This window comes from Fusarium verticillioides, chromosome 4 (genome assembly GCF_000149555.1).
Source record: "Fusarium verticillioides 7600 chromosome 4, whole genome shotgun sequence".
NCBI classification, from domain to species: Eukaryota; Fungi; Ascomycota; class Sordariomycetes; order Hypocreales; family Nectriaceae; genus Fusarium; species Fusarium verticillioides.
The window spans coordinates 1,759,495-1,777,689 of NC_031678.1; the positions used below are offsets into that span (position 1 = coordinate 1,759,495).

General features: G+C 50.0%; 8 protein-coding genes across 15 annotated transcripts; 3 read left to right on the forward strand and 5 right to left on the reverse strand.

Annotated features, from left to right (window-relative positions):
- Window positions 1–95: 95 nt before the first annotated feature.
- Window positions 96–1,457, reverse strand: FVEG_04909 (alcohol dehydrogenase). The gene is made up of 3 exons (XM_018892855.1): window positions 1,218–1,457; window positions 1,012–1,135; window positions 96–962 (listed from the first exon to the last, which is right to left on the reverse strand). The coding sequence occupies exons 1-3, from the start codon at window positions 1,281–1,283 to the stop codon at window positions 253–255; spliced, it is 900 nt and encodes a 299-aa protein (XP_018749633.1). The 5' UTR covers window positions 1,284–1,457; the 3' UTR covers window positions 96–252.
- Window positions 1,458–1,961: 504 nt separating this feature from the next.
- On the reverse strand, window positions 1,962–4,837 carry FVEG_04910 (hypothetical protein). Of its 4 annotated transcripts, none has more exons than XM_018892858.1 (5): window positions 4,491–4,837; window positions 4,378–4,433; window positions 3,274–4,313; window positions 2,970–3,151; window positions 1,962–2,918 (listed from the first exon to the last, which is right to left on the reverse strand). In XM_018892858.1, the coding sequence occupies exons 3-5, from the start codon at window positions 3,416–3,418 to the stop codon at window positions 2,169–2,171; spliced, it is 1,077 nt and encodes a 358-aa protein (XP_018749636.1). In that variant the 5' UTR covers window positions 3,419–4,313; window positions 4,378–4,433; window positions 4,491–4,837; the 3' UTR covers window positions 1,962–2,168. The 4 variants fall into 4 exon arrangements, with proteins under 4 accessions (XP_018749636.1, XP_018749637.1, XP_018749634.1 ...); XM_018892859.1 differs by having other exon boundaries at window positions 4,374–4,433; window positions 4,491–4,808; XM_018892856.1 differs by having other exon boundaries at window positions 4,378–4,837.
- FVEG_15568 (hypothetical protein) lies at window positions 4,370–4,797 on the forward strand. Its single transcript, XM_018904727.1, has one exon. It carries the CDS (start codon window positions 4,464–4,466, stop codon window positions 4,779–4,781), a length of 318 nt encoding a protein of 105 aa, XP_018749638.1. The 5' UTR covers window positions 4,370–4,463; the 3' UTR covers window positions 4,782–4,797.
- A 531-nt stretch (window positions 4,838–5,368) lies between the features above and the next one.
- Window positions 5,369–9,576, forward strand: FVEG_04911 (hypothetical protein). Of its 3 annotated transcripts, XM_018892861.1 has the most exons (3): window positions 5,369–5,847; window positions 5,913–8,438; window positions 8,486–9,576. In XM_018892861.1, exons 2-3 carry the CDS (start codon window positions 5,993–5,995, stop codon window positions 9,061–9,063), a joined length of 3,024 nt encoding a protein of 1,007 aa, XP_018749640.1. In that variant the 5' UTR covers window positions 5,369–5,847; window positions 5,913–5,992; the 3' UTR covers window positions 9,064–9,576. The 3 variants fall into 3 exon arrangements, with proteins under 3 accessions (XP_018749640.1, XP_018749639.1, XP_018749641.1); XM_018892860.1 differs by having other exon boundaries at window positions 5,369–8,438; XM_018892862.1 differs by having other exon boundaries at window positions 5,420–5,847; window positions 5,913–9,561.
- Window positions 9,569–11,896, reverse strand: FVEG_04912 (hypothetical protein). The gene has a single exon (XM_018892863.1). It carries the CDS (start codon window positions 11,782–11,784, stop codon window positions 9,730–9,732), a length of 2,055 nt encoding a protein of 684 aa, XP_018749642.1. The 5' UTR covers window positions 11,785–11,896; the 3' UTR covers window positions 9,569–9,729.
- Window positions 11,897–11,982: 86 nt separating this feature from the next.
- On the reverse strand, window positions 11,983–14,561 carry FVEG_04914 (cofilin). 2 transcript variants are annotated; one of them, XM_018892866.1, is made up of 7 exons: window positions 14,364–14,561; window positions 14,204–14,257; window positions 14,138–14,148; window positions 13,741–13,924; window positions 13,603–13,676; window positions 13,497–13,545; window positions 11,983–13,428 (listed from the first exon to the last, which is right to left on the reverse strand). In XM_018892866.1, the coding sequence occupies exons 2-7, from the start codon at window positions 14,204–14,206 to the stop codon at window positions 13,288–13,290; spliced, it is 462 nt and encodes a 153-aa protein (XP_018749644.1). In that variant the 5' UTR covers window positions 14,207–14,257; window positions 14,364–14,561; the 3' UTR covers window positions 11,983–13,287. The 2 variants fall into 2 exon arrangements, with proteins under 2 accessions (XP_018749644.1, XP_018749643.1); XM_018892865.1 differs by having other exon boundaries at window positions 14,204–14,561.
- FVEG_04913 (hypothetical protein) lies at window positions 12,040–13,134 on the forward strand. Its single transcript, XM_018892864.1, has 2 exons — window positions 12,040–12,363; window positions 12,414–13,134. Exons 1-2 carry the CDS (start codon window positions 12,253–12,255, stop codon window positions 12,912–12,914), a joined length of 612 nt encoding a protein of 203 aa, XP_018749645.1. The 5' UTR covers window positions 12,040–12,252; the 3' UTR covers window positions 12,915–13,134.
- A 418-nt stretch (window positions 14,562–14,979) lies between the features above and the next one.
- Window positions 14,980–17,414, reverse strand: FVEG_04915 (heat shock protein 60, mitochondrial). 2 transcript variants are annotated; one of them, XM_018892867.1, is made up of 3 exons: window positions 17,058–17,414; window positions 16,860–17,001; window positions 14,980–16,807 (listed from the first exon to the last, which is right to left on the reverse strand). In XM_018892867.1, the coding sequence occupies exons 1-3, from the start codon at window positions 17,160–17,162 to the stop codon at window positions 15,291–15,293; spliced, it is 1,764 nt and encodes a 587-aa protein (XP_018749646.1). In that variant the 5' UTR covers window positions 17,163–17,414; the 3' UTR covers window positions 14,980–15,290. The 2 variants fall into 2 exon arrangements, with proteins under 2 accessions (XP_018749646.1, XP_018749647.1); XM_018892868.1 differs by having other exon boundaries at window positions 14,980–17,001.
- Window positions 17,415–18,195: the final 781 nt, after the last annotated feature.

An 18,195-nucleotide genomic window follows, 5' to 3' on the forward strand; every position in this document is an offset into this window, starting at 1 on the left:
TTCAAATGGCGTGAAAGAGATGTTGTCAGAGACCAAGTCCTCCTTTTTATATATATCCCGTCCGCAAACTCAAACAACCGAGAGGTACTTTAGATATCGGAACCTCCCATCGGAGTTAAGGCCTAAATTTAGGAGCTTTTCGAGAGACATCTTGATCATCATATTGACTGTAACTCGCCCAGCTAAATCAAGCCACTATTACGAATTATATCTATCTGACACGAAACGACAAACAGACCACTACGTCCTCTCCTAGGACCTATCGTTCTCATCAAACTTGTTCCTCCAGAACCCACGGAAATGCTTCTTAGCACCAAGTCGAGAGATCTCTGCAATCTCATCCTGTGTCAACTTGAATTTAGGTAGCTTAGCCAAGTATCCCTCGAGTCGCTCAACCTTGTTGCTTGTTGTAAGCGCAATGATGTCCTGGTCAATGACCCATCGAAGACCGACTTCACTTTCTGTCACGCCGTACTTCTCGGCCAACTTTGTGTAGAAAGGGTCTACAGGTCCGCCCTTAGCAGTGACAATAGGAGTAAGGGGGCCGTAAGCAGAAACAGCAATGTTGTGCTTCTTGTGAAAGTCAACAAGATCGCCGTGCTGGAGATACGGGTGGTACTCAATCTGGTTGATAGCAGGCTTGATCTTGGCGGTCTTGAGAACAGCCTCAAGGTGCGACTGGAGGAAATTGGAAACACCAATAGACTTGGCCTTGCCAGATTCCTTGATCTGCTCTAGCTCGGCCCAACGCTGCTGCAGGTCCTCATCGGTCTCGGCAAACCAAGGGCCGTGAATCAAGTAGAGATCCACATACTCCAGACCCAGCTTCTGGAGAGAAACATTGAAAGAGTCAATAGCAGAGCCCTTCTTCTCAGCAGGGATCTTGGTGGTGACATAGAGCTGTTCCCGAGGAACACCACCAGCCTTGATGGCTTGCCCAAGCTCCTCTTCGTTGCCATAGACTGTAGTTTTGTTAGATGTGGTCACAGCTTGATACTCTGTTCTGCTCACCTTCGGCACCGTCCAGATGGCGATATCCAGTCTTGATAGCCTTGGTAGTGATGTCAACTACATGCTGGTCGAGTCCACTCTGGGGATCTTTCTTGTACTGAGCTGTTCCCAGACCGAAAGCTAGCTAATGATTGTGAGTAATGTTCCGTATCGAGGATGATTTGGCCTGTTGATGGCTCTCTCGGAATCCAAGAGGATAAACTTACAACCGGAATCTCATTGCCGTCATTGAGTTTGTAGGTGGGGACATCCTTTGTAGCGACACTGCCCATTTTGGCGGTATTTCACAGTCTTGTTGCGTGAGGAATGTGTTTCAAGTATGAATTAATTAAATCTTCAGAAGTTCAGAGTCTAGAGCGAGAAACTTGGTGTGAAGAAGAGTGATTGCCGCGGATAGCTTGTACATTGCCGTATTGGTTTAAATAGGTGGTTCCCCTTCCTTGTACTGATACCTACTACCTAGTCTACTTGATCTCCTCCCCCACCCTCGGCTTTGATATGGCGATTTACGGCGGGACAATTCCGTGATTTATAACGATATGTATGAGGACGGGGTAAAGAGGAGGTGAACCACTACGCAGTGACTATTGCCGTATTATTAGTATGAAGTGGGTTGTAGAATTGACGCAATTGCAACCATCAGTAGCGAGACCAGACGTCTAAGAGATTGATCTAGATCTGGCTGGTCACACTCGACAGTAAATGAGGAAGCATTCGACCCTTGTTCTGAGATGCTCTCGAGAGACATATTTCATATGTTAATAATGCTCCAATTTCAAAACACTTACAAGTCATTAGATACTTATTGCTGGTATGTGTTCTTGATCCTGCCCACCTTGGGCGACTACGCTTTACTTTGAGTTACGCTAGGTTAGTTTATGTCACTGTAATGCTGCGTATGCTCAATACAGAAAAGTCGGCGGCACTTCATTGCATCAATGACGACTGAATGTGTACGAAAGGCATGACCTTATTTGTTCATGGTCCGTCTTGCAACTTGGTATCCATGCTACGAGGGTAAACTATACGTATATAATGGTGGTTTGCCGATACCGGCCGCGCAACAACCAACAAATGAAATATGTATACATTAAATTAATAAACTTTGGAGAACACAATACACACCGCTGTCCCGGCCAACTGTCATCAACCATAATTCAAAGCTCATCGTCAGATTCAGTGTCACTCCCTGCAGGAGCGGGTACAGGTGCAGCCTTTGTCGACTTCTTTGTCTCGAACGGCAGAGCTCGCGGCGGCGGCGGTCTCTCGCTCTCCTTGGAAGCAGTCTTGCCCCGTGAAACAGTGTCTGGTGCCTTGTTTTGCTGATGTGGTCTTGAGTCGAGGGCATCGTCATCTTCGTCGTCGCTATCACCAGATGCCGTCGCTTCTGTGGTGTTCCCGGGATCCGTATCCACGGCCTCCTGCTTAGGGTCGACACTCATCGTGTCAACAGCATCATCGTCCTCTGATTCTTCAAGTCTTTTTGATGCGGGAGCCTTTCTTTTCGACGCCCTTGACTTGCCAGCTTGGCGAGTAGGCTTCTTTGGTTTCGGTTGCTGAACCGAGTCTTCCACAGCCTGGGAACGCTGAAATTGGCCCGTTATGCTTGGATTTGTTGATAGTATATTTAATGCTTGCTGCTGTTCGCGAATTTTGACCTTCTTCTCGTTTAGGAGATCCCTGAACTTCCTGAGCAACGCTATTTCATCCTCTTCTTTCGCTTTGATTAACTCTTCCAGCTGTAACTGGAGCTGAGCCACAACAGCCTCCGACTCGGAGGATTTTACCGACAGGTCTGCCGCAGTTTGTTTACTTGAGGCAGAGGCCTCGACCGCTGCACCACACCAATCGAATAACTCAATGGCCTCATCTGGATCATGATTGAGGGTGATCGAGCCCAGACGTTGCTAAGAGGGTTAGTAAAAAGACCATGTTTTAGAATGGCATCATGGTCTTACAGTGATACCCTGTATGTCCTTTCGAATGGTGATTGAGATGGACTTTTCGCTCTGGACCGTGGCTGTGGCTTGAATATCGAGAAGGGGTTCCTGCTGAAACAATTCTTCGAGAATCCGCTGCCATTCGCTGTCTGAAGCAGGGCAATTCTTCACACGGAGAGACACGACCCTATCATGTTTCACTATCGACAAAGTCAGATTCAGGGTTCGAAAGGGTGATCACGTTCGCGCCAGTGCTGGAGATTGCAGAGACAAGGCTTCTCCCAGATTGCGCTGTTAGAGGGAGAGTAACGGAATGACTTACGGGATGCGACATAAGGTTCCTCTCCTTCAGTGCCCACCAGCTTCAAATCAAGCCGTTTCGAACCATTGGGCGTGGCTTGTAAAAGGACAAAGGAGGATTTGTCGTCACTCCGGGGGAACTTGAGGACTCGAGCTCGAGAAGCCATTGGACAAGATAGGTCCCGGTAGAAAGGGTCCAGTGAGACTCGTGTGGTTGTCAGACCTACTTGGGGTTCAGATCAAGGCCGGTGGAATGACGCCAGATGATGGGGCGCCACGAGAAGAATATTTGATGGAGCGTTCTAACTCCCTTGTCAAAGAAGCAAGTGAGACACGTTATACGGGCCGAGGAGATCAGCGTTTGAAAGCTGGCTTGTTTGAGGAATGGGGGCTTTGAATCAAGTGTCAAAGCACATACGGTATGCGTTTGGAGCTATATATGCGGTCTTGGCGAGATTCGAGCGTCGAGGGAATGTCTGAGGGAATGTCTTATTATAGAAGAGACAAGAATGAAAGAAAGAACCACGATTTTGACGAGAGTATTATATAGAGAACCTCAGACTGGGTATCGGGTTCGCTCTGTCAGCTTCTTTGTTGTTGTGTAAGATTGTGGTGTTGGTTGTGCTTGGACCATTTCTCCTTGAGCGATGTGTGAAGCTCTGCTTATTTTTTTTTCAAGTATATAGAAAGGGGGCTTTGGGGGTAGCTCAAGAAATCGTCCCGCAGGCAGGAAATGAGAAGGAAAAGAGAGGAATCTTCTGGTATTGTTAGAGTTTAGGTTTCTCCAAGTTATTTAATAAGTAAGTTGATTTAGGTGTAGGCAGCCGTTCCACTTGGAGCCTCTCGCGGAATGCATTCATGTACAACGAAGCGGTTGGCTGTAGGCTGCAACCCATTTTAGGCGAGGCCTATTCAGGGCAGCTCTATCTGTCTGTACCTTAGCTTCTTGGCCCCTCTGAGCCACAAGGATCCAATTGGATGGATCCGCTTCAGGAACTTGAGGTGAAGTGCAGCGAATCAACCCCCGCCTAGTATAAGCTCCTTGGGACCTATAATTTTGGCCTTGTCCGGTTAGTTTACAACCTTTGATGATTCTTTATCACAGTTTATCAATCAGCATACATGCCATTGTAAAACTCAATATCGGTCAAGTATGAAAATTAATGCTGGCGTTCTTCGTAACTGTGACCCATTCCATAAGTCCGAGTCTGGATGTATCAGTCTCGTAAAAGAGCCTACCTATGGGGATTTGTGTCTTATAAGACGCATCTCACAACTGGGACATTTACGAGCGACCTTCCCTCGACGAGTTTCAACTTCAGAAATCCCGGGCATGAGATCGTGCCTAGGACTGGCTTGTGGAGTGAGAAGCCGGTATATAGTCGTATACTAATATTTTCGACGAGACATGTTGGAGGGAGGTTAATCTATGCGGGACAGTGGCCTGGGGACGACGAGATTACGGAGTATCATCATCATAATAGCCAGGGGTGTCTACATATTTGTATGTCTGCTCGGGCAGGTTTTTAGCTTTGTGAGATCATCCAAGATCGTCCAGGCACGCCAGGCACAAGATATGGAGGCGAAAAGCTTGGAAAACAAGCTGAATCAAGCTGACGGAGCTGGCTCTTGAGCAACCAGCCACCAAACGCAAACTGGTGACGTCCTGTGAAGAAAACTTCGACTTGTCGCGACCATGACGCGAGAACGTTTGAGCCAATCGGGCGGTTCCCCTTGCTTCAAACGGTTCTGCTCCCACAGGCAAGAATCTCATTGTTTTCGCAGCTAAACTTGTTTGCGCAACGGTAGTCACGTGAAATCACTCCCAATTCTCAAACCTGCCTCCGAATTTTCCTTCAAAGGTCTGTTCACATTCTGGTCCGTCCAGGAGAGACCTCTTCAGGTGTAGCGTCTGTAAGCATTCGGGCGTAGTGCTTAAATAGCGCAGCAGCCAAGAGCTGACCATTTGTCCTTGTGGAGCCACCTCTAGCGATAGCAGTGCCCAGCAACTGATCGCTACAGTGGGCACGTCCCTTAACAGTTAGCGGGGGCCACCTCCAGCCACGCTCAGAGTTACCCCCCCCAGCCTTCTATTTCTCTACCCAAGCTGGAGTGCACGGGAGTGGAGTGCACCGTGATTCACAGAGTACCTCACCTCAGTCGCCCACCAAACCTAGAGCCAAACTAAACAAACCAATCCACCTCATCCACCGCCGACCGCATTCCTGACCTTTGCATCCTGTCTCGCACGTCACCCTCTCGACCATCAGAAAAATCCTCACCTACGTACAGATATCAAATTCAGTTTCCCTCTTCGAACGAGCTTTTCCTGTGTTGATCTTGGTTTTTGTTTGTCCATCCGCTCGCAGCACACGGCGACTTGGTGACGGTTTTCTTTGTTACTATTATCACCACATTTCGCTTCGCTTCTTCTCACACATTTGAATACTTGATCAGCGACTCGCACAAAGCGACTACAAACGCATCCGCAGCTTTCGCGAAGCCTTTCCCTACGATTGTCGATTTTTTTGTCTACTTTTCTTGACGCAGCTTTCTCCTCAAACGTCACATTGTCACGCTTGAAGGATATGCTATTGTATGCGAGAAACAATTACCATTGACAATAATGACTACACGCAATTGACACCGCGTCCCCAACAGCCAGGCCAACCAACACGATTTGTACAACCTTGGCCTCAGCATACAGATTGCGTACTGCACATAGCAACACATTCACTACCATGGAACCCTTACGACTTAAGCCCAGACAGCCCGTCGAGGCCGACATAGAGAATTGGGATGACGATGACTTCGTGGTAGAAGGCGACGATCTATCCTTCCGCAGCCCATCTACTGCCACAAATAATCCTTCGCGACCATCCTCTTCAAGACGACGCGATTCTGGGTCATCCCACTTTTCATTTAGATCTGAATTCGAAGGAGAAGAAGAGCAACATGTCCATATCCCGGGAGATGACGAGAAGTCAACGCTGGATGCCATCGCCGCAGCCCAAAGTGCCGGCATCCCATTACCATCAAATGTTCCATCCTCTGCTCTCATGGGAGGTACTATCAAACGTCTTGGTGGACGAAAGATTCGCAAGATCATTCAAGACGATTGGGAGAACGATCTAGAGATCCCCGACTCCTCACAGGGTTTGAAGATGAAGAAACTAGAGCAACCCAAGTCCCCCGAGACCTCGCGACATGTCAGCTTTGGATCTACACATACTAGCCCTATGAGCTGGGGCAATTCACCTCCGACTTCCCCCTTTGACAAAGTCAACCGACGTGAGTCTTGTCAATCAATCCAGTCTATCCAAAGCATGCAGTCTATTCAGTCTGCCACAAGCAGTCTCTCTGCCGCCATAAATCTGGATAGATTTAAAGACGCTGATGACGACGATGACTTTTTTGGAGATGGAGGTGATACTATTAGAGCCTCCAAAAACCGTCAACTTCCGAAACCTGTTTCCTTTATCACACCGCCTACTCCTCAGAGAGAAGCCAAACCCTCCAACCCTGAGGATGATTTCGAGATGGATCTTGAACTTCCATCAGACGGAAAACTTAAACTTTCTACTAGAAAGGAGATCCCAAAGACACCTTCCAACCAGTCAGAGGATCTGGACTGGGGAGAAGGAAGCTTGGGCACTCGATATGGTGGTACGAGGCGAGACGCACGTTCTGCCCGAAGCTCAGCGGCTTCTGCGCTTAGCCCAAGTGTGTCAAGTTCTATCACTGCTGAAAGTGAAGATGAAACATTTGATGGACTTGTCCTCCCTCCAGGGCCTGTTAACTGGACTGAGAGGCTTCAACAAAGGCGGAAGAGTCGATCGCCCAACCGCATTTCCGAAGAACCTATTGTACCCGCAAAGAAGGTATCGGCAGCTGAAGCCGATAAGCCTGATTTTCTTGAAGGCCTTGATCTCGGCGAAGGAGATGTCTTTGATTCGAGCAAGCTCACTCTGCATAAGAACGTCAGAGTCAAGGAAACACGACCGGCGAGCCCTGCTCGACCCAAAGCGGCAGTGTCGCTCACATTTACACACAAACCACTCAATTCAACTCGGATACCTAGGTTGAATCACCATGAGCGAACACACTCAACATCGTTGGAGCCTGTCTCCGAGAGTGGTGGCCCTATCCCGCAGCGCACTCGTCGTTCTCATTCCAGACTGGGTCACTCATCCCAATCCTCCATCGTCAGCCTACCAACTCCCACTACAACCTCGCCATCTCATGGACTGCCACCCACTCCACGCAGGAGGGAAGTTAATCTTCGCACCTCTACAAATTCACTTCGAACTGAACCGACAACCACTAGTGCTCAGCTGCTTAAGCAGAAACGCTCCCTACCTGCAATTCGTGGCCCGGCCAAGCAGCCTTCCTATCGTCATGAGAGGCCTCCTTCGAGGTCGGAGAACAATCGACCATCGTCTGGTGTGAGGCCAAAGACACCCACAGAACGTCAGCGACATGGTGCGACAGATAGCCCGGCAACTGTCCGCAAGTCTCATTTGCCATTTCTGCCTGCCGGCGCTTCTCAGTCGCAGTCACAGCACGTTGCTACAAAGCAGACTCGTGGATTCCGTCGACATGATTCAGATAACTCCATCAGTTCTATTGACCTACGCCCTAACTCTCGTACACTTTCCCGATCGACAATGCGATCACCCAGTCCAAATCATCGTCACCGCGCCACTGCCGATACTTGGGAGCGTCTGAGCAAGCCAAAGAACAAAAAGAACTTTGGCGATGGCCACGAATTGGACGGCTTTGATGATTTGCCCACATCCAAAGAAACTGAAACGAAGTACCTGAAGCAACCGACTAGCTCAGGACCAAAAGTTGCTTTGCGTAACAGGCTGTATCAAAACGTTCTGCCAGACCGGAACACTACCATGTCTCCATCAATCCCCCCTACCCCTCGACCATCCTTCACTCCTCACTTTGCTCGCGACACAGCTGCAAGTAGAATTGCCCGGGAGACTGCGCTGGCTCAGCGGGTCCCTAGCAGTGGCCCGTTAACGCCTCTAAGCTCCCAGCGTGTCGCTCACCTTTCCTCGCGAGGCAATCTGACGCCTACCATTCCTCAGTCTAACATTCGATCGAGAAAGCACAAGCGACCACAACAGACCAAGCCACACCTAATCTCAAACTTGAATAGTGGCAAAGAGTCTAAGAGTAAGTTTACCAGACCTCGCGTTGATACTATCGCTAACAAAAAACAGTGGTGAATGGTATGTTCTATAATGCAGACACATACAGATGGGAAGGCAATGAGAACGCCCTGAATGTTTTTGAACCCCCTGTACAAACACCTACCCAAGCTGTTGTCTTAAGCAATACCCGCGAGAAGGAAACGTCGACACCTCGTCCTGCACTCATTACCAACATTAGCGCCACCAAGGGCGTTCAAGTTGTTGGTGGCATGGTTTTTGATCCACAGAACATGTGCTGGCTTAAACTTGATAATCCTGCTAAGCCTACCTCTGAGACCAGCGACACTATGGATGGCTTTGACGCGCTGGACGACGAAGACGTTTTCAAGGATATTCCTGACTTGGAAGATAACACTGCTGCCGACGATGAGGGCGCTCAGGGTCGCGTTAGCGACATCAAGGACGAGTGGCTCGTCGGCGAAGAATTTGATGTTGGGCCTGAATTCATCAGGCGGCAACGAGAAGAAGAAGATCGGTGGAGAAAGAAGTGCGAGAAATGGATCGGCCGAGGATCCAGAGATCGCGAAACCTGGCGTTGGACGATACGCGAGCTTGTCTCACAGTTTGACGATTTGGCGGCTATGTGAGAAAACTCAAGCCTCACGGCTCTTTGCCATTCTTCGGCATCACTGTTAAGCAACAACTTGTAATACGCACACTCACCATGCCGAGCAATTGTGGACACACAATATGGCAGAGTCACCTACACGATTTATGGAACAAACAACTGATTGTCATGAAAGGGATTACGGCTGGATACCCCGGGTGGTTTGGGTCAACATGACTCACTCTGGTTTTTGATATTTTTGTTGCTCGATTTTGTTTTGTTTCTTTGCCAGCGCCAAAGGGATATTGATGACGACCATGTACTATATGGCAAAAAAGGGTTGGGCTGGCTTTGGGTTCTGGGGAATGATAGAAAAAAATGGCGGCCAGCGGCAAACCCCCTTACGGCTGGGAAGCTGGGCTATTTAATGACGAGATGAACTTTACGACCTGCTTTATTAGCTACGACATTCTTTTATTTATTTCTTTTGTGGTCTAGTTAGATTTTATATCAAATGAGATGCTTATAACAATACGAGAATGCCCTTGTGGTTGAAACTGTTGTGATATGAACGGACTCCAAACACTTTTGTTTATTATCTAGCGTATAATATGAAAAACCCTCTACGTGAACAACACTAAAAGTCGTCAAACCCATAACCATTTTTAGAACAAGAAACTCCCGCGAATGGTTGAGCAGCTGGTATCTACTTCTGCTTTGTGCTCTCCTTCTCCTTCTTTGCCTTTTTGCTGTTACTTTTAGGATCCAGACCTCTTCGGCGCATGGCATTCCTTCGTCCCTTCTCCATGTACTCCTTATCCTCCTCCTCATCCCAACCGCCAAAGTCGTCATCAGGCTTGGTCTTGGCTGTATCCTCATCATCTGTGGCGATAGGTGTTCTATCGATGACCTCTTCCTCGTCAGCGAGGCCAGTAGAACGGTCACGAGCGTTGGAGGCATTGGCGGGCGTGGGGCCGATCTTATGGAACTTGGCAACGAAGAAACCGTCCACGTTGTAGGTGTGAGGGTAGTATCGACGGGTGTGGCGCATAGAGGGGTCGAACTTCTTGCCCATGTAGCTGGTGAAGCCCTCCTTTCCAAATGCGAGACCAGCATCAACGAGGCGAACATTGGGGCGACGAGAGAGGGCGTATTGAACGACTTGTTCGTTCTCCTCGACGGTGACGGAACAGGTTGAGTAAACAATGTAGCCGCCCGTCTTGGAGCTATGGTTGACTGAGTCAATGGCGGCGAGAACAAGCTGCTTCTGAATATGGGGGAGTTGCATGAAGTCACGCTCTGTCTTGTTCGTCTTGACACTAGGATCCTTTGCAATAACACCAGTTCCAGAGCAGGGAGCATCGAGAAGAACACGATCGAAACCACCCATAGGCTTGGGGAACTCACGGGCATCGTAGTTTGAGACAATGACGTTGCGCGTTCCAAGACGGTGAATGTTACCGATCAGACCCTTAGCACGAGCCTTGTTGGGATCGTTAGCCACGACGATACCGGTGTTCTTCATCATAGCAGCCATGTAAGTAGTCTTTCCACCGGGGGCAGCGGCCATATCGAGCACGCGCTCGTTCTCCTGGGGGTCGAGAGCCATGCAGGGCAAGAAAGAGGATGCAGCTTGGAGAATGTAGTGACCGGCAAGATACTCAGGAGTAGCACCGAGGGGTACGCTACTCTCGAAGACCTGGAGACCAACCTTGGACCACTTTCCGACGGGCTCAAGAGTAACACCACGGTTGATAAGAGCCTGGGCAAGATCACGACGATGAGTGCGCAGAGTGTTTGTTCGAATGACGACAGGACGGGCCGACTCGTTAGCCTCGAAGAAAGCAAAAGCCTCACGAGGGGTGAAGAGGTTAAAGAGCTTCTCAGCGAGATACTCGGAGTAGCCATAGTAAGAGCAAATATCCTTGAGAAGTTGTGATGTGTACTCGACTCTTGAACGACCCTCCTCGGACAGGTTGGCGAAGTCGTCAAGGACGCGGATGTTTTCGGTGATTCTTGTTCGCAGAAGCTGCAAGTCGGGGGCTAGGAGGGCGGTTGTCTTCTTTGAGAGCTCATCGTCGCTGTCTTCATCGGACAGAATATGAGGCTTGTCGCCGTGGATGTTGGTCTGGAGAGCCTCTTGTGCCATTTCAGCCTCTGCTTCGGCAGCTTCCTCTGCCATTTGAGCATCTAATTTCCGTGAAAGACCGGCGATATTGGCGGCTGTGAGCTTCTCCTCGGCGTCGGACTCGTCCTCATCCTCAGAGAACATAGCTTTCGTGTTCTTGCCTCCAGCATCTTCATCGGAGTCGAATACAGAGTCATCGTCGTCTGAACCGAGGAAATCGTCGCCAAGTCCGGCGCCGCCTCCCAGATCTGAATCGTCCTCGAGATCTTCAAGGTCAAACTCATCGTCCATCTCCTCATCGTCCATCTCCTCATCGGACACATCCTCCAGCGCCGGCGCCGGGGCCTTCTTGTTCTTCTTCACCTTGCCATTGGCCTTTGGCTCCGGAGCAGGCGCCGCAGCCTTTGCAGGCTTGGTGACCTTTGTCTTCTTGCCATCCTTCTTAGCGGCGACACCATTTCGCTTGGGCTCGATGACCGTCCTCTCCTTTGTGTTGGTCTTTCGCTTCTTCTTCTCGGGCGCCTCGACGACGGGATCGACAGGTAGACCGGCCTTGCGCTTGAGTTTTGCAAAGTGTTCCTCGGAAAGGGGTTGAGGAGGACCCTGCTTCTTCATACGACGTCCGACACCCATTTTGAAGTGAAAAGAACAACAATTGCAATTGAAAAGTTGTCAGGGATTTAGTTCGACCGAGATGCAAAATAGATCTGGTCTTGGTTCTTGGGCCTAGGAAAAGTTACAATAGATCGCGCCCCGCCGAAACTTTTTTCTGCAGACGCTGCGATTGCCAGGGTCTGATAAGCGGCAGAACTTCGTATCGGATCGCCGAAAATGTACCTTATGTAATCTCTTGTGGGCAGCTTGAGCTTGCTCTGTTAGGTGTGTTCAATGACGATGGTTGATGAAGCTGGCTAGAACCTACTATTGATCGGTTCCTATTGTTGCCAAATAGAGGCTATTAACATCTTGACTATAATTTTAGAGTCCTATACATTCGGAAGACTCTCTCTACTATCCTCCAACTTTCTCTCCTTTGCATTCATCATCGCCGATCAACCCCACCTCCGTCGAGCTCACAGTTATCACAACGAAGCCATCATCATGTCTGAAACCGCTTTCGCCCAAACATTTCTGGCATCGCTAGAGTCGCGGCCTATCCGACTCTCTGCCGACCATGTCGAAGACCCCAAGACTTACCCTGCTCGACCACCTGTATGGACTTTGTGCTCTTCTTCCACGGCACATGCTAATACCAGCTCTAGTACATCATCCCCCGCATGCCCAAGGCCATGAGCAAACCCAACAACCTTGCTCCCGGCTCCGAACGAAGCATCACCGTGTCACTCAAGTCACTTCGCAACCCTCCTCTGAGCATCAAGCTCGCTTCTCAATCCCTAGACACCTCAATCCTGGACATCAAGGCCAACATCGAGAAGCAGACAAGGATACCCGCCGCCAAGACTAAGTTGTTGCACAACAAGAAGCCTATCCCTGATAGCAAGATTCTTAAGGACCTACTAGGTGAGACGGATATGTCTATTGAGTTTACGGTTATGGTTATTGGAGGTGCCGCTGCTATTCCACCAGAAGAGCCTGAGGCCACCCCTGAGGCCCAACCCGTAGGCGCCCAAGCCTTACAGACGGAGGCCTTCTGGGGTGACCTGAAAGGATTCTTGATGCAACGACTAAAGGATGAAGCCGAGGCCGAACGTCTCTCTGGGCTTTTCAAATCAAGTTGGGAGTCGAATCAAGCAAACCCATAGAAGGTGACGATATTTAGAAGCAATGAGAGCATGACAGAGACAATCGGATAGATAGATGATAGAATGCCAATAGTTGCCACATACCAGCATGCGGTTTTATTTCCCGTGGTACGTACGATACATGGTCAGTGTCGGCGATTGTGCGAATTTAAGTCTCGCCCCCAGAAGCAAACTCGTTGGTTTGCGTCCCTGGAGGAAACGAAACATTTCATGATCCACGCGCGTTTGTTCCACCCCCTCACTATGCACTCCTACTCATTTGCTTGTTTTGGTGTCTCAACTCTTGAAACAGCCATAGGTATGTTCAAATTCCGTGTCCACCAGCTTCTATATGGGAACGCGGGCGGCGGTTGGGTAGTCGGTGACAGCGCGCTTAACCAGCAAGACCCTTGCTGACGGTCTTGAGGATGGAGTCGTATTCAATGTCATCAGTGTCGTTAGCCTGGAGCTCGGTGGCAATGCCAGTGAGCGATCGCTTAAGAGCCTCCTTGGAGGAAGCGTAGATCATCTTGGGCTGTAGTTGGGTGTTAGTGGGGGGCCTGAATCAGACGCATTGCCAAGCAATATCGCGTGCCTACGTACCTGGATACCGGCATCATCGGGAGACCAGGCGATAAAGGTGATCTTGTTTCTGTCCGATTGTCAGTGATTTGGGCCACGTGCAGGCCAGGGAAGAAGGACTGCATACCGGATACCATCGCCAGAGGCCAGGCTGTACTCGAAGTCATAGACGGCGTAACGGGGACCCTTGCCAACAGCGCCCTATAAGAGATGTTAGAATTGGTGATTCGGCGTCATTCCACGTTCGTCGGGTTGGCATGCGTACAGTTCGGCTCTTGGAGGTAGCGTTGACGAGCTTCTCACGGAAGTCCTCCCAGTCGCTGTTGTCGGAGGCGTGCTCGACAACGATCTCCTTGTAGTCGTCGGAAAGCTTGTAGACGATGTATTTGTACTTCTTGTTAAGCTTCAGGTCGTTAAAGGCAGTTATGCAGTCCTGCGAAACGGTGGCACTGTATTTCGAAAAAGCAAAATTTAACGTTAGCGCCGTTGTCTCAAATAATGCTGTCTGGGTAGCTGTTGCATGTTTGCCCCGCGCCAGGCGTCATAATCATGGTCGAGGGGAAGGGGAGATGAGCAGCGAAGTGAGGCTCAGCCGCGGGGAAGTGAGGATTTCATGGGCGCACGAGGATCAAACAGCTGAAGAAGAGAGTGACAGGACGAACCCAGATTGAGACTGTGAATTATCATTAGATTCAGGTTATTTTTGGTGGCTTTATAGGGGAGCTTACCATGATTGCGGTCTACGTCAGGAGACGGGATGTTAAGGATGAGGGGTGGACGGGCTGGCGGGGAGCTCTGAGTTAGCTAATAGACCTCAAGTACAGGCTGTAAGAGGATGAAATTTTGGTTGGTGGTGGAGGAGAGCAAAGAGGCTCTCGGCGTACGTACAGAGTGGATTGAAGTGTAGGAGAGAAAATCGACAGTCTCACGATGCAGAGCGAAGCGAAGCAAAAGGACAAAGTCGATGGAAACGGGCGTGAGAGTGAGTGGGTTGTATCTCTTGGGTTAGTTCGGTTTAGGCGGTAGAGAGAGAGAATTGCCTTGTATTGTCCCATAGAAAGGCGGGGCCGTTGCGGGAGAAACTTGAGTCGAGTCTCCCCTCTCTTGGGTGTCCTTCTCTTGGTGGGGGTTGCCTGTAAGGATAGCTTCACGTGACTGGACAAGAGTGTATGTCAGTAGAACATTACCTACAGGAAAACTACAGGTAACTACCTACTTGGTTCAATACGACATGACTTGTTGATATCTTTCTTGGCCTGTTTACACTAGACTCTTGTCTTGTATACATATGCAATGGTATCTATCACTTACGAAACTGTCTACTGTTGGTGTCTGTTCTTGAGATCGCATAACTCACCCTTGTCGTAAACTCGTCATCTCTTGTCTGTTCATGCAATGAACCCCTGCTCCATCTCGGCGACTCGGAACTTGCCTTATACAGTCCTAATGCAAACAATCGATCCAAACATATCAGCATGTTACTCAAAGTACTACTAATGTCAAGTCACATAAAAGATAAGAGACCAGGTGTTTCAATGCTTTTGTTTCTTGCCTCTCTTTTTTTAAACTTTTAGTATCTCATATCTTTTCATGCTAATGCTACAATCGATGCTATAATACATGGCTTTCAAAATCTAGCCTGAAAATCCGTAAGGGGTATGAAGACAAATGCCATGGTCCGACAACCGATAGAGAGGAGATGAGCTTGCAAGACCACTTTACCCGTCCCAAGATAACACGCAAACCATTGTGCGCCATTCATCCGTCCAGCTTTTTAGTGATACAGCACAACATAAAGTCATATTATTCCTTCTTTTACATCATACCTCCCATACCGCCCATTCCTCCCATGCCGCCCATGCCACCCATAGGAGGACCACCAGGTCCCTTCTCCTCAGGGGCGTCGACGATGGCAACCTCAGTGGTACCCAGAAGAGAGGCAACACCGCTAGCATCGATGAGACCAGTGCGGACGACCTTGAAGGGGTCAAGGATACCGGCGTTGATCATGTCAACGTACTCGCCCTTGGAGCTATCGAAACCCTTGTTGAAGTCACCAGCGTGCTCGTCAGTGAGCTTACCGACAACAACGGAGCTCTCAAGACCGGCGTTCTCGATGATGGTTCGGGCAGGGCGTGTAATGGCGTTCTTGACGATGCTGACACCGAGCTGCTGGTCGAAGTTGGCAGTAGGAACCTCGTTGAGAGCGTGGGCAGAGGCCTTGATGAGGGCAGTACCACCACCGGGCAGGATACCCTCCTCAACGGCGGCACGGGTGGCATTCAGGGCATCGACGAATCGGTCCTTCTTCTCACCGACCTCAACCTCAGAGGAGCCACCAACCTTGATGACGGCAACACCGCCAGAGAGCTTAGCAAGACGCTCCTGGAGCTTCTCCTTCTCATACTCAGAGGTGGTAGGGTCAGCAATGACGCCACGGATCTGCTCGCATCGCTGAGCAATAGCGTCCTTGCTGCCGCTGCCGTTCAGGACAATGGTGTCCTCCTTTGTGATAGTGATAGAACCGGTGGAGCCAAGCATGTCAGGGGTGGCCTTGTCAAGCTTGATGTCAAGCTCATCAGTGAAGACAGTACCGTCGGTGAGGATAGCAAGATCGCCGAGGATGGACTTGCGGTTGTCACCGAAGCCAGGGGCCTTGACAGCAGCAACCTGGAGCTGGCCACGGAGCTTGTTCAGAATGCAGACAGCGAGGGCCTCACCCTCAATGTCCTCAGCAATGATGACAAGAGGTCGTCGCTGCTGGGTAGAGACCTCAAGAGCGGGGATGATGTCCTGAACAGCAGAGATCTTCTTCTCGGAGAGGAGGATGAGAGGGTTCTCAAACTCGACCTTCTGGGACTTGGTGTCGGTGATGAAGTAGGGGGAGACGAAGCCACGGTCGAATCGCATACCCTCGGTGACCTCGAGCTCATCGGCAACGGTCTTCCCCTCCTTGCAGGTGATGACACCCTCCTTGCCGACCTTCTCCATGGCGTTGGCAATCATCTGGCCGATGTGGACATCACCGTTGGCGGAGATGGTAGCGACCTGAGCGATCTCAGCGCTGGTGGTAATATCACGCTTGTTCTTCTGGAGGAACTCGACGACGGCCTCAACAGCAGCTTGGATACCGCGGCGGAGGTCCATAGGGTTGCAGCCAGCGGCAACGTTCTTGACGGTCTCGGAGAAGATGGCACGGGCGAGAACGGTAGCGGTGGTGGTACCGTCACCGGCAACCTCGTTGGTCTTGGAAGCAACATCTTGGAGGAGCTTGGCACCAAGGTTCTCGAACTTGTCCTTGAGGCTGACAGCGCGGGCAACGGTCACACCATCTGTAATAAGTTAGCTGGAAGCTTGAAAATGGTTAATGGGGCTTCTACGAACCCTTGGTGATCTTGGGAGATCCAAAGCTGGACTCAATGAGGACGTTTCGGCCCTTAGGACCGAGTGTAGTAGCAACAGCCTTAGCGAGGGTATCGACACCAGCGAGGAGAGCAGCACGGCCCTCGACGCCGAACTTGAGCTCCTATAGGATGAGTTAGTATACAAATGGGATCTTGTGACGTCGTAGTATCATCATACCTTGTGAGCAAATCGGACCTGCTGGCTGAGGCTGCCAGCTCGGTACTTGGTAGCCGCTGAGGAGAGGACGGAAGCCCGAGCCCGGGTGCTCAATGCGCGCTGCATGATTGTGGAATTAAGAGGGGGTATATGGGGAGAATTACAAGCAAAGGAGAAAAAAGAGAAACGCTCGTGAAGAATTCGACCTTGGGATGTAGGACGGACGAGTCAGAGTCAGAGGAGGAGAGGGTTAGAGTGAGGGAGACAAAAGGTTGATATGATGGCGACTGAGAAGCTCTCAAAAAAATGGAATCGTCCCCGTCGCTCGGAGTGTCGGTCTCGGCAAAACCCAGCGGCGAGGCTAGCCTTGATACGTACTAGCGCCACCGGCCATCGACTTCTACACCTTTCCAGCGACGTCTGTGAGACTCGCTGCTAAATGCCCTGAAAGGCCTGAAGATGGGGCATTCGAAGGCCTGGAACTCCTATTACCGGCGCCATAGCCGAGGACGGCATACAGAACTGGCTTTTGACGGATCACGAGCGGCTTTCGATCTCCAGACCGAGACTTTCAGTGCTTGAGCCTTGCTCCACGGTGAACGACTCCACTGCGCGATGTTGCATGACAAATGGCCCATCTGGGGTTCGCTCGTTTTCCATGGGGCTCAACGGTGTAAGCTGTCTGGGTAGACCAAGTGAGAGATACTGACAACGAATTTGTGTCATTAGGTATCGTATACTCATGTAACTGGCACTAAATAATATAACTTTCAATGTTGAAACTGTATCACATATCTAACTACATAATGTCTTACAATTGTTACCAGCTTGAGTTGGCGGGGAACATCGAATCAGTCATCCCAGATAGAAACTCCAAGCCGAGGAAGACAACAGGGCAGGGATATCGAAACTGAGGTGGGCAGTGAGTAGTTGAAGCCAAGAACAGCCGTTATATTGACAAGTATCACATGACTCATCATCGCATTGGATATACCATCCAAGTCAAACAGTCGAGTCTTGGTCAAGACCAATCAAAATGTGAAATCATTCGCAGTTCTATTTGAGTACAGTCAACTCAATGAGCAAAGCAAGTGTCAATCAGACCTTGTCACTACATACATCAAATTGATCAAATGTATTCCATCCCCAGACGGTGAGG

Coding starts and splice junctions, on each gene's coding strand:
- FVEG_04909 (XM_018892855.1), bottom strand. CDS start 1,283: ATGGGCAGTGTCGCTACAAAGGATGTCCCCACCTACAAACTCAATGAC. Junction 1,136..1,217: donor ACGGCAATGAGATTCCGGTT/GTAAGTTTATCC, acceptor CACAATCATTAG/CTAGCTTTCGGTCTGGGAAC. Junction 963..1,011: donor CCATCTGGACGGTGCCGAAG/GTGAGCAGAACA, acceptor ACAAAACTACAG/TCTATGGCAACGAAGAGGAG.
- FVEG_04910 (XM_018892858.1), bottom strand. CDS start 3,418: ATGGCTTCTCGAGCTCGAGTCCTCAAGTTCCCCCGGAGTGACGACAAA. Junction 3,152..3,273: donor GGAACCTTATGTCGCATCCC/GTAAGTCATTCC, acceptor CTTTGTCGATAG/TGAAACATGATAGGGTCGTG. Junction 2,919..2,969: donor AGGACATACAGGGTATCACT/GTAAGACCATGA, acceptor TAACCCTCTTAG/CAACGTCTGGGCTCGATCAC.
- FVEG_15568 (XM_018904727.1), top strand. CDS start 4,464: ATGTATCAGTCTCGTAAAAGAGCCTACCTATGGGGATTTGTGTCTTAT.
- FVEG_04911 (XM_018892860.1), top strand. CDS start 5,993: ATGGAACCCTTACGACTTAAGCCCAGACAGCCCGTCGAGGCCGACATA. Junction 8,439..8,485: donor TAGTGGCAAAGAGTCTAAGA/GTAAGTTTACCA, acceptor AACAAAAAACAG/TGGTGAATGGTATGTTCTAT.
- FVEG_04912 (XM_018892863.1), bottom strand. CDS start 11,784: ATGGGTGTCGGACGTCGTATGAAGAAGCAGGGTCCTCCTCAACCCCTT.
- FVEG_04913 (XM_018892864.1), top strand. CDS start 12,253: ATGTCTGAAACCGCTTTCGCCCAAACATTTCTGGCATCGCTAGAGTCG. Junction 12,364..12,413: donor CTTACCCTGCTCGACCACCT/GTATGGACTTTG, acceptor TACCAGCTCTAG/TACATCATCCCCCGCATGCC.
- FVEG_04914 (XM_018892866.1), bottom strand. Junction 13,677..13,740: donor CTACCTCCAAGAGCCGAACT/GTACGCATGCCA, acceptor CATCTCTTATAG/GGCGCTGTTGGCAAGGGTCC. Junction 13,546..13,602: donor GCCTCTGGCGATGGTATCCG/GTATGCAGTCCT, acceptor ACAATCGGACAG/AAACAAGATCACCTTTATCG.
- FVEG_04915 (XM_018892867.1), bottom strand. CDS start 17,162: ATGCAGCGCGCATTGAGCACCCGGGCTCGGGCTTCCGTCCTCTCCTCA. Junction 17,002..17,057: donor AGGTCCGATTTGCTCACAAG/GTATGATGATAC, acceptor CTCATCCTATAG/GAGCTCAAGTTCGGCGTCGA. Junction 16,808..16,859: donor ATCTCCCAAGATCACCAAGG/GTTCGTAGAAGC, acceptor AACTTATTACAG/ATGGTGTGACCGTTGCCCGC.